The sequence below is a fragment of the Anguilla anguilla genome, chromosome 6, assembly GCF_013347855.1.
Source record: "Anguilla anguilla isolate fAngAng1 chromosome 6, fAngAng1.pri, whole genome shotgun sequence".
Classification (NCBI taxonomy): Eukaryota; Metazoa; Chordata; class Actinopteri; order Anguilliformes; family Anguillidae; genus Anguilla; species Anguilla anguilla.
The window spans coordinates 45,079,882-45,091,020 of record NC_049206.1 but is presented as its reverse complement, the minus strand read 5'-3'; the positions used below and the strand labels follow the sequence as shown (position 1 = coordinate 45,091,020).

At 41.0% G+C, this 11,139-nt stretch overlaps 1 protein-coding gene across 1 annotated transcript; it reads right to left on the bottom strand.

The window, feature by feature from the left end:
* Nucleotides 1-999: 999 nt before the first annotated feature.
* LOC118229905 (transcriptional repressor protein YY1-like) lies at nt 1,000-11,062 on the bottom strand. The gene is made up of 5 exons (XM_035422411.1): nt 10,428-11,062; nt 4,646-4,808; nt 3,751-3,811; nt 2,516-2,674; nt 1,000-2,096 (listed from the first exon to the last, which is right to left on the bottom strand). Exons 1-5 carry the CDS (start codon nt 10,957-10,959, stop codon nt 1,914-1,916), a joined length of 1,098 nt encoding a protein of 365 aa, XP_035278302.1. The 5' UTR covers nt 10,960-11,062; the 3' UTR covers nt 1,000-1,913.
* Between the last annotated feature and the right edge of the window lie 77 nt (nt 11,063-11,139).

Below are 11,139 nucleotides of genomic sequence, written 5' to 3'. Positions count from 1 at the left end.
ATAATTGTATAATAGGTTTACACCACTGTCCCAATAAGGTGAATGTACATAATGATATTCCTCATTTGGTCACATGGCTAAAACCCTTGGTGGCTTGTACAGTAGCTGCTTTTTTTGTTGATGCTGAACAAGAGGTTTTATTTCAAGACTTCTTGATCTCACCTAGGATTGCTGTTTCATGCCATTCAATGCTGCAACACAGGTAATCAAAATGATGTATACATGTATGCACCTCAGGACAAGCTCCTAATAGACCAGTACAGGTTGGCTTCACCGGATTCATTTAGCACAGTTTTAAATGTAGACTAATGTAAGAATAGCTTTTTGTCACCAACACAAGATTTTTGTGTAGTGTATCACATAAATCACTGCACCTGTAATTAAAATATATATTTTACTTAGAAATTGTAATAGCACAGTCCTCTTATTTTATCTCAAACTGAAAGCGTCATCACTATGACTATATTGAGAGTTAATTGTGTGTGATATTGTTGGACATCACAGAATTTTAATGCGGCATGTAATATGCAAGACCAAAGTAAAAATTACTCACAAAGGCTCAGCTAGACAATTTTATGCGTGTCACAGTTTCAAGAGTTGTGTTTGAGGGGCAGAAATGTTGGTAAATATAGTTTCTGGGAAGAGTACGCTTTCCGTTGGCCATATAAAACAAAGATCCATTACATCATACAGATAGAGTAAGGACACAGCATTCTTTTCTTTAAGCTTTATCGGTTGAAAAATCAAGAACCAAACACTTTTTACACAAATGCCTACCACTATAGCCTCATCCTGCATACATGTTCTGGTGGGGAAATTATTCAGCAAACCAGTAATCATTAAGGGCAGCTCTGGTACGTTCAGAATACTCATGCGAGCAGTCTCTCAATCTCATTTACACTTGACAGAAACAGCCATAGCTACAGCAGAAACTGCTGCTGCTTGTATGAAGTGCTTTATTTTTGATAGCTGAAAATTACACAAATTTGTGCCCAGTGCTTGATTTGGGACCACTTTTTTATTGTTGGCCACTTGAAATACACGGGATGTACATATTAACAAGGGGTGTTCAGGGTTGATGCCTGCACAATACATTCTAACAACGCAACCGATCACCATTTAGCTGTTTTCTTGTGAGATGCAGGCTTGAAGTGAAGAATGATACGTTTGCATCGGACATTTCATGGAAAATAAAATAAACGGTGACTATAATTGCTTTAATTGATTAACACTACTTAAATCACATCTCTAGGTCTACATGATTTCAATACAGCCGTACGGTACAATTATACAAAATTAGTTAATGGTAAAGAATACAACCTAATTTTGGGCGCAAACGAAACAAAAACTTTTTACATAAAAATACTTTTGAAGCATGTAGTACAGTATCCACCAACTCTCTTCCATCGAGAACCATTACAAGCCGATTTCAATCTTCAGGGGAAAAAAAATAAATCACACATAGCATTACTAGGCATATACCAAAATAAGTGTACAATATGCACACTTGGAGAAGTACAAAATTAAAAAGCAATTCGCTCTCTCTATATGCAGACAAGTGAAATCTAATCCAATGTGAAAAACAAAAACAAGTCGAAATGTTCTTTAATTTCCGTCGTACAAACAATTGTCTTTTGATTCAAGTCCGTCAGGTCCATGTTCCTGAATAGAACTTTATGTTAAGAGTTGATTTTCCGGAACACCAACACGTTCTTCTCTTTGAGAACTAAAAGGACAGAGGGGGTGAAACACGCTTTTCTTAATTTAAGTCTTCTCCATACTTATCAAAAAGTCCGAAAGGTCATTTTCTTTAAAAACCTTTTTTTCTTTTTTTTTTAAGAAACAATATACAAAGGGGGTTTTAAATCGGAACTTTCCGGGGTTTCTGAGAAATGCTTGCGACGCTGAGGGTTTCACTGGTTGTTTTTGGCTTTTGCGTGTGTCAGGATGTGCGATTTCAGGTTGGTGGACTGAGCGAACTTCTTATTGCAGCCGTCGAACGGGCAGACGTACGGCCGGTCCCCCGTGTGAATCCGTACGTGTGTGCGTAAGTTAAAGTCCAGGGAGAACCGTTTGCCACAGCCCTCGAAAGTACACTGAAATCGGGTGGGATGGAGAGGGGGGGGGGAAGAGAGAGAGAGAGGGTGAGAAGGTTAGTTCTTCACTGGGCTCAGACACAGATTCATGGGTGGCAGTGTAGTATAATGGCTAAGGAGTTGGTCTTGTAAACTAAGGTCGCAGGTTCGATTCCCCGGTAGGACACAGCCGTTGTACCCTAGAGCAAGGTACTTAACCGGCATTGCTTCAGTATGTATCCAGCTGTATAACTGGATACAATGTAAATGCTATGTAGAAAGTTGCGTAAGTCGCTCTGGATAAGAGCGTCTGCTAAATGCCTGTAACGTAATGCAATGATAAATCACACCAATGGTTTTCCTGCAGTCCTTTTCCTCCCAATATAGATTAACAGCAGCTTTATTACTGTGCTCGGGGACTGGCGATGGGTGCAGGGTACCTGAAAAGGCTTCTCGCCGGTGTGAACGAGCTGATGCCGTTTGAGTTTGGAGCTTTCCACGAACGCCTTGCCGCACTCCGCGCAGACATGCACCCGGGGCCCGTGCGTGTGCAGGTGCTTCCTCATCGCCGAGTTGTCCCTGAACATCTTTGTGCATCCCTGAACACACAAACAAACACAGGTGAGCCATAATCATATCTGAAGTAAAACACAGGACAATGAACAGCATGTATGCATTCGATCGAGTCAAGGCTCAAAGACCTCCCCCTTTCTTCAATCACAGCAAAAGGCCACGCTCAAAATGCACCTTGCTCGTTCACAAATGTCACTGTCGGTCATGAAGAGGACCTTATATTTTTCACAACCCGTTTTCTCTACTGTTTCAATTTCCCACTACCATCTATGAAGACATCTTTCATCACTTTTTTTGAATACTCTTAACTTCAGAAACTTCCATTTGTATGTAGATCAGAAAGCTACCGCTCCATGAGGCAAACTGACAGAAAATGGGTAACCGGATGTTGGCTACATGCATTCTAACCAGTGGCATGCAGCAGCGAACACTCAACACTCAGGTTCGATTAATCACTGTGTATGTATGTGAGTATTTTGGGGTTTCACGATTGTACAGTGGGTGTTTGTTTTCCTTTTCAAAAAATAAATACAGAAATAAAATTTAAGATTTTTTAAATTACATTCTCCCATTTTACCTTTAATGTTCATTATGTTTTGCACTGGCTTTGGTCAGTAAAAATCTGATGAGACTCCTTCTTCATATGTCACCAATTTGATAACAACAGATATAAAAATACTCAAGGAACAGTATGTAATCAGATAAAATGCCAAACTTGTTATTAATCTTTTTATTTATTAAGAGGGGGAGATCTTAATTAGCACCTTAATACAACTACAGTGGTTGTGGCGACATCTAGTGGACAAAGAGTATGAGAATGCATCCTGGGAAACCAGGCTGGTGAAAACGTGTGGCCCCCCCCCCCCAATCATGAGTGATCATGGCATAATCACTAATCAAACTATAAATACCCCGAAACTATTATCTGGTCAACTTTATTTTCCAAAACAATACACGCAGAGATTGTTTATACAAAATTAAATAAATTCACAATTCAACAGAAGCTGATGCCGGACAGTTCCGTTATAAACACGACAACAGGACAGGAGTATGATGACTGAGCCAAGTGAGGAGCCCATGATAACCCGCAGGTCGTGCTCACTTTGTGGGGGCAGGCTATCGTCCTGGGGGCGTCGTCTTCCTTCATTTTCCGCGGCTTCATCCTGCAGAGAAAAACAAAGACGCGGTTTCCTTTCCATACCTGTTCCACAGCCATTCAGGAATGATCCATTATCTACTCCACAACCATCTCGAAACCATTTAACAACCATTTCCAAGCAACAGAACTGCCCTCCGCAGGAACACCCCTGCCAGGTTAAGCAAATAAAATGAAGGTTTGAGTGGCAGCAATGTACACGGCTTCATATGACTTTATTTGCAGTTAAACTAGCCTCACTGTAAACCAGTTTTTCAAGTGGATACAATCTCATTTATATGCCATGCTTGATGTAAATAAATGCTAATGGAATTGGACAAAGCTTTAAATGCATAAGTTGTTATATGTTATTGTTCTGTGAAGATAACTGGACATTGCAACAGAACTGTACATCATTTTTCCCCAAACTCATACAAGAATGCACAATACAGACTAACAAGCTCCCTTACACGCACCAAAACACAATTAAATTTAGAGTGAGGACCTTTCAGAGAGAAAAGCAGGCAAGATTCTAAATGACTACTACAGCCTAATTAATTAAGTGCTCAGTGTGGAAATGAATTTAAAAGCCACACAGACTTATTTGTTTTAGAAGACTGAAGGCCTCTCATTGTTCCTGAAGGTACTAGAAATACCTGGAAAAGACCAGCCTACAGGGACACTGAACAAACTGCAGTCACCTCGGTCAAGCAAGCGGAACACTCCAGTTTGACAACACAGGTGATTCTCGGTGAGCTGACAAACACGCACAGACCACACGCTGGGGAAGCAGGGCCTGAGCGGAATTTTTATTTCTGAATTGCAGTACAGTGGTCCTCCGAGCCCGGGCTCCCCCGCTCACCTCGCGAACTCCGCCAGCTGTTTGGGGTCCGAGAGGTCGATCCCGGGGATCCCGCCGGGGGGCAGCTTCTTGCCGGTCATGTACTCGGAGTAATCCGGGGGGGAGTTCTCCCCGATGATCTGCTCCTCCACCACCGTCTCATGGTCCATGTCCTTCTTGTCATCTGGCACAGACAGCGGGGGAGCGAAACAAAACAGCGTGAGCTGAAACGTGCACCATTTGCAGCCGTCTAAAATCACACGGCACAGAGGAAAAACCACCAGTGATTCAGCCCACTTCTGGCAAACAAAAAAAACAAGCCATTCCATTACCTTTTCCATCACACAGTGGTGGGTGCCCTGCTTATTCAGAATGCCCGGTTGTGTGGGCACCGTTTGTCAGACTCTCATCTCTGTATTAACAGTGACTGGAAGCACAGTACTCTGGAAATGTATACAGTACATACCATTGTGTATACATCCAGTCTGAAAATAGATTTCAGAATATTTTAACAACTTAATTTATTATATTTATTATATGAAAAAGAATATCCAAGACCAGCCTTTTTTTATTGTCTTCCATGAATTCCAGAGGGCTTGTAGCTCTGAGGTTGTGGTCAGGGTTACATATACATTACAAGCATTTAGCAGACGCGCTTATCCAGAGCGACTTACACAGCTCTTACATAGCATTTAGATTGCATCCATTTATAGAGCTGGATATATATACTGAAGCAACGCAGGATGCTTCCCCTATACCCGGGAATCGAACCTTTGGGTTACAAGACCAGTTCCTCAGCCATTATACCACACAGCCACCCGCAGGCTTGATTAACAGGTAGAGCACTGCTTTTCTACCCTCGAGCAAGGTACTTGACCTGAATAGCTTCAGTAAATATCAAGCTGTTTAATGTAGGCTACTGCATTTAAAAGAACGTTTGAGTCGCTCAGGATTAGAGTCTCTAGAATGCCTAAAATGTCAATGTGCCTGTCGGAAAAAGGGGTTAAATTATATTTAAAAAATAATCAAATCACTTCAGAATTTTATCTTAAAGATTTTACTGAGAATGACATGTTCGGCTGAAAGATCTGTGTGGTCACAGTGTCTCACAGGGGCCAGGTATCAATGTTACATGCAGGTATAGAGTGTTAAAGACCAGTGTTTCATATTGACATTTAGCATTTAAAAGGAGGTAGTTTGTGTTGCTAAGGCAGAATTTCCTTGTATCATGACACTCCCATATATATTTGTTGCCATGTCTGTTAATATGTAGCAGCTGGAAATTATTTAAAAATCCTGGTGCTACAACCCAATCGCACGACAAACAAGTGACTTTTAAAAAAAATTGAAGCTCTGGCTAACTAGTTTCAAGTTACTTGACTGCTATGATTAGTTAACCATGATGTTTTCATTTAAAAAGATGTTCTCAGCCAGAGCGACTTACAATACAGGAGAAACAGAAGTACAGTCACCTGACTGAATAGTACCAGACTTCTCTAACAACAATTCCCAGACTGGCAAGATGGAATATCAGTAAATCCACTAGCGCAAATTAACTATGCCAAGCAATAGCCAAAGTACACATTCTAAATAGGCCTACATACACATTACATCCATAACATATAAATTTAGCAGGAATTACTTCTCTTTGGACACTATACTCCCATGCATAACTATTGGGAGATTCAAACACAAATTCTTGTTTCCCTTGTTTTTCATTCTGTCCTGTTGTCTGTTTACGTTTGTTTAATCATCATTTACTTGGTTCATTTTTTTTTATTACTTGTTAAGTTTTTGGCACTATATAAGAGCACTTTGAACCTGAAAAGCAGCATGAAAACTGTATACTAAAATACATTGATGCACCTTATTTCTGCTTATAAAGCTGTTTGACAGTATTTTTTCATAGCCATTCCATACACATCTCTGAGGACAACAGAATGTTGATTTTAAAAAAAGAAATTAAATTAAAATTCCTATAGAGCTGTGCCAGAAAAATTTCTGGTGACACCAAATCACATGCTGGCCAGGTGACACAAGCTGAAGAATTTAATGGCACCACTCTCACTAGTTGAACAAGTTTGTCTGTGTGCCATTGTAACAGAAATGGCTCATGGCCTCTTTGCTTCAAGCCACTGTCACGAGAACATTTTCGCTTTTAATTTTACATCCAACCCAACCAAGAAATGGTAAACTGAAAACAACTTATAGTTCAATAACGTTCAACAGTTCAGTTTTCTCACTCAGTGTGAAAATCACAGATCCTGATGAGAAAAATTATTTTTTATTGTCTACGTATGAAATACCAGAACGCAGGATGTGCATTAAAACATCAATAAATAAAAATCTGTAAAATATGCATTCTCCACAGATATTAAAATAGTTTGCTTATCAGGATTGGTGATTTTCACATTGAGTGAGAGCCCTGACCACATAAGTTAGTTACCCCAAAACTTGGCAAAATAATTCCATTAGTTAGATAACATGCAAAGAATTAAATAAATATATATCAGAGGAACATAAACCCCATGTATGAAGACATACACAACCAAAAGCTTTAGGTAGGCTAACACTCAAGAAAACCCTTACTGAATGCTTCTATGAGAACAATCATCATTTAGGACCTGTAGCTTCTGAAGATGAGTCTAGACATTCTGATTGAAAAGCAACTGCAAAATCCTGCAAACAGAGCAGTCTTCCAGGATTTCAATTTGGCACCCTTGCCCTGCAGAGTCATTCTAGCACTTAGCCTAAGCGTTGAATGATTCCTCTGGTCAAATTCTTCCTTCTCATTTTAAGTGGACCTTTGCCAGGTCCACTAGGTCCAATAAAAAAATTTTGACCTAGTGGAAATACCAATACTGAATTCCATGTACCGGGAAACCACTTAAAGGAATCTTCATAAACAAGTGTGAGAAGGTCAGACAACATCCCTGGATGATGACTCACACAGAGAGACCCATATACATTTCAAGGTTCATACCATCGCTTTGTACATATAAATATACCAGTCAAATAAGACTCAGACTCGCTACACAGACTCACAAACTCACGCTCCCTCTCACACACACACAAATACAATATGACTCTGTTCTATCCATACACCTCTGTATCGCGACCAGTGTATTGTAATAACAAAAAGATGTCGGTTTTCGGAATTTAATGTATCCCTAATATATTCAATAACACACAAGCAGGCAATGTAAAAATGGCATGATCATGAGCCAGTGACATGTGCTCATTTTAAGCTAACCCAAACCACTACATCACATTTATTTGGCATTTTTTATTGACGCTTTCATTCGAAGCGACGTACAATAAGTTAATACCGAAGGTCATTGGAACAACTACAAAACACAGGTCCAATAAGGTACAATACTCATTATGTAACAGTTATTCACAGCCATGAACATTAAGTCCAGTTCACACAGTAAGCATAGGCTAGGTCAGAGAGTAATGTTAAGTCAAACCCACAGCTTTTTTTTTTACTTTTGAGGGGCTTCCGTGTGAAGCAATACTTAAATGCAACTTCTTAGCGTCCCTACTAAACCTTTCAATAAATGTTAATATCACAGAATTACACGAGAGGGAGAGTTAGATAAGAAGCTCCCTGCAACAAGCACAACACTGAACAAAATTATAATCAGGTCTGACTACCTAACCATCTAACTTCTGAGTGCTTTGGGCCCTGTATTCAAAGAAAAAAACATGGACCTCGCACCTGCCTTATTAACATTACTGTTCCATTGAACAATCTGAACACAAACATCCAAGTGCAACTGCAGATCTAGCAAACAGCAGGTGACCAGGCAACATCTAAGAAATCCTGCACATGTGCTATGGCAGTTTATACTTAAACTCTACAAGTACAGTTCTGAATGCACAACCTTGCTTAGCTGTCTAGAAGTCGAGCAAATCACAGATTAGCTGGGTGCAACATGGGAGATAATTTAAGATAATGTGTGCAGTAAACATTGCAGCAGAAAAATATGCAGTGCTTTAACCACACAAATCCAATCTCTGAACATATCCAGATAACAAGGATTTATTCCAAGATTATTGTAACTGTCACCATAGTGAAGTCAATGATCAAAATGGTCTTGATCAGATCTGTCATTGCCAATGTGGTAATCTGCCAATTACAAGAACCCAAGAAGTACTGAATTCAGGTGTTAAAGTAAACATTTCAGATTAGGATGAATAAAGCATGTTAATCTATACAACCATATGATGAAGACGTACGAAGGAGAGTAACGTTACATTAATCGACTGACACGACAGTAAAAGTATTGCCTAAGTCTGTCTATCTGTTGTGTCCGGACACCCATAATTTTCAACCAAAGAATTAATCGGATCTCCTATCAATGTCACAAATGTAAAGTTACATGTTAGTTATGATAACATGCCAACATAATTTTAGAAGGGTAACCAATTTAAACCAAACGCTAATCAATGTGAGTATCACCAACATTTGCGTTGCCAACTTCTGCATTTGCTGACCCAGAGAGCAAACGAACCATTATGTCGTGACACTACGTAAATATTAGCTGCAGCGTTGAATTAAGAAACCCTCGTCCTATCCTTAGACACGAATCAAAAATATTGTACGATGGCTAGCTACTTACTAAGAGACAACCGTATAACGTTATCCAGTTTGTAGCCACTGTAAAACTGCAATAGTCTAACGTTAAAGTCACCTAGTATAACATATTGACTTGCCAACGTACTAGCTAGCTACCTAACTTTCTAGCAATGAGCAAGCTCAGTTCACAAGTTAGCGTTAGCCTATTTAGCTAGCTAGTAAATTAATGAAGTTAGTCAATATGTCCAAGTTGGTTACACAGAATCCCTTTACGACTTAAAAATCCAAAATTACAAGCAAATGAGTTAGCTACAGACGCTATAAAACAGATGACACTGGCTTGCCAGCTTGTTGTTAGCGGTATAGCTAATGATACAAACCCAAGTTCGTATCTTTTACCTCCGCTAGCTATAACGTTAACGTTAGCCCGTGGCAGATTGTCTTGTTAGTAGTAAGTTTATTTACGTTACCTAAAAATCCAACAAGTGCTGCCTTTCAAATGCAAAACATACAACAGTTATCCAACGTGAGCATTGCATATCAAGTCAGCTAATGTTAGCTCCTGAGCCAATGTTTTGGGGAAACTACTCTGCTAACGTTAGCTGGATAGACCAACGTTAGCTACCACTCAAGACAAATCAAGATGCAAGTCTCTTTATGCAGCGACTACACATGGCTAATGTTTACTAACCTTAGACAATTAGCTACACTTCAGGAAGTACACCAAGCGAGCTAAGTAGATAAACGATGTTTCACGTAGCTGGTAGCCAGCTGTAACGTTGCGCGTTATGCCTCTGTCAGCACCCCTCCCCCTTGCTCTTGGAAGTGTGCAGCTCGCTGGTGTGAAACTGCGCCATTGCGGCCTACTCCCTGAGCCAGCAGCAGCGCGCTCGCTCTTGCACCTGCCGCCATCTTCCCCCGGCCGCACCATCGCCATTTTTTCGGGCCGCCATACTGGACCGGGTGAACATGGCGGCGCCCATCAACACATAAAAACATGGCCTCCCTTCAAAACAAAAACATTTCAACCGGATTGCCTTAACACATGCTCCAAGTATTAGAAAAAATACTTCTGCCTGCGAGGTATCCTACGACTCGATAGTTGGGCCGATAGAGGAGGACAACGCCCTCGTAAGGCCCGCTTTGTTAGCTTGCTAGCACAGAAAGAACAATGCAGGTATAACTGACACTTTATATGGGTAAATGTAGCTAGCTACTTACCAGAAGCCCACATAGTGACTGAAAACTCCCCTTCCAGTGTCTTTATTTGCACTTGTTTCTGCTCCCATTTTCTACCGCTGGCCTCCGCTGCACTTAAATAGCTTTTTTTACCCGCTTTCTTCCCACTACCACCTCCCCCTTTCTTCGTTCGCCCAGCTGAAGTGCTCTTCCCTGCTACTGTCACCAGAGTCTGTTCGATATATTCCTCCTCGGCGGCTGGAGCAGGTACAGGTATGAGGATCTGATCTTCGAAACCATCGTCCGCACGGAGATCAGAATCGTCCCCTCCAACAACCTCTTCACGGGTCTGCACCAATATCACCTCTTGGTGGTGGTGAACATGGTTCGGATCGTCTAACGGTTGTAGTGCGATCATGGGCTGGTGGTGCTCGTCATCATCGTCTCCTCCGACCACCGTGGTCTCGATAGTCTCTACGGGAATTGTCTCCACTTCTATTTCATGAAGTTCGACAATCTCAGCCGGCATCTCCGAGCCGTCGGTTTCAATGTAGAGCGTATCGCCCGATGCCATATTGGATGCCCCCAGTTTGCTCTCGCTCTTCTCCCCCCTCTCCGGTTTCCCTTCCTCTTCTTCGACAACACAAATAACTCAACTCAGTCCCACACCAACTCACGTCGCCACTATGCTCCAGAAGACACTCTCGCGAGACTTCATAAATGAAGGCGCCAGTCAAAGTGAAATGTGCAAAGT

Bases quoted from the DNA above. Each gene is read 5' to 3' on its own strand.
- LOC118229905 (XM_035422411.1), bottom strand. From the start codon at position 10,959: ATGGCATCGGGCGATACGCTCTACATTGAAACCGACGGCTCGGAGATG. The intron at 2,675-3,750 runs GTGAGCACGACC...TTGTGTGTTCAG, and splicing joins CGATAGCCTGCCCCCACAAA to GGATGCACAAAGATGTTCAG. The intron at 2,097-2,515 runs GTACCCTGCACC...ACCCGATTTCAG, and splicing joins CCGGCGAGAAGCCTTTTCAG to TGTACTTTCGAGGGCTGTGG.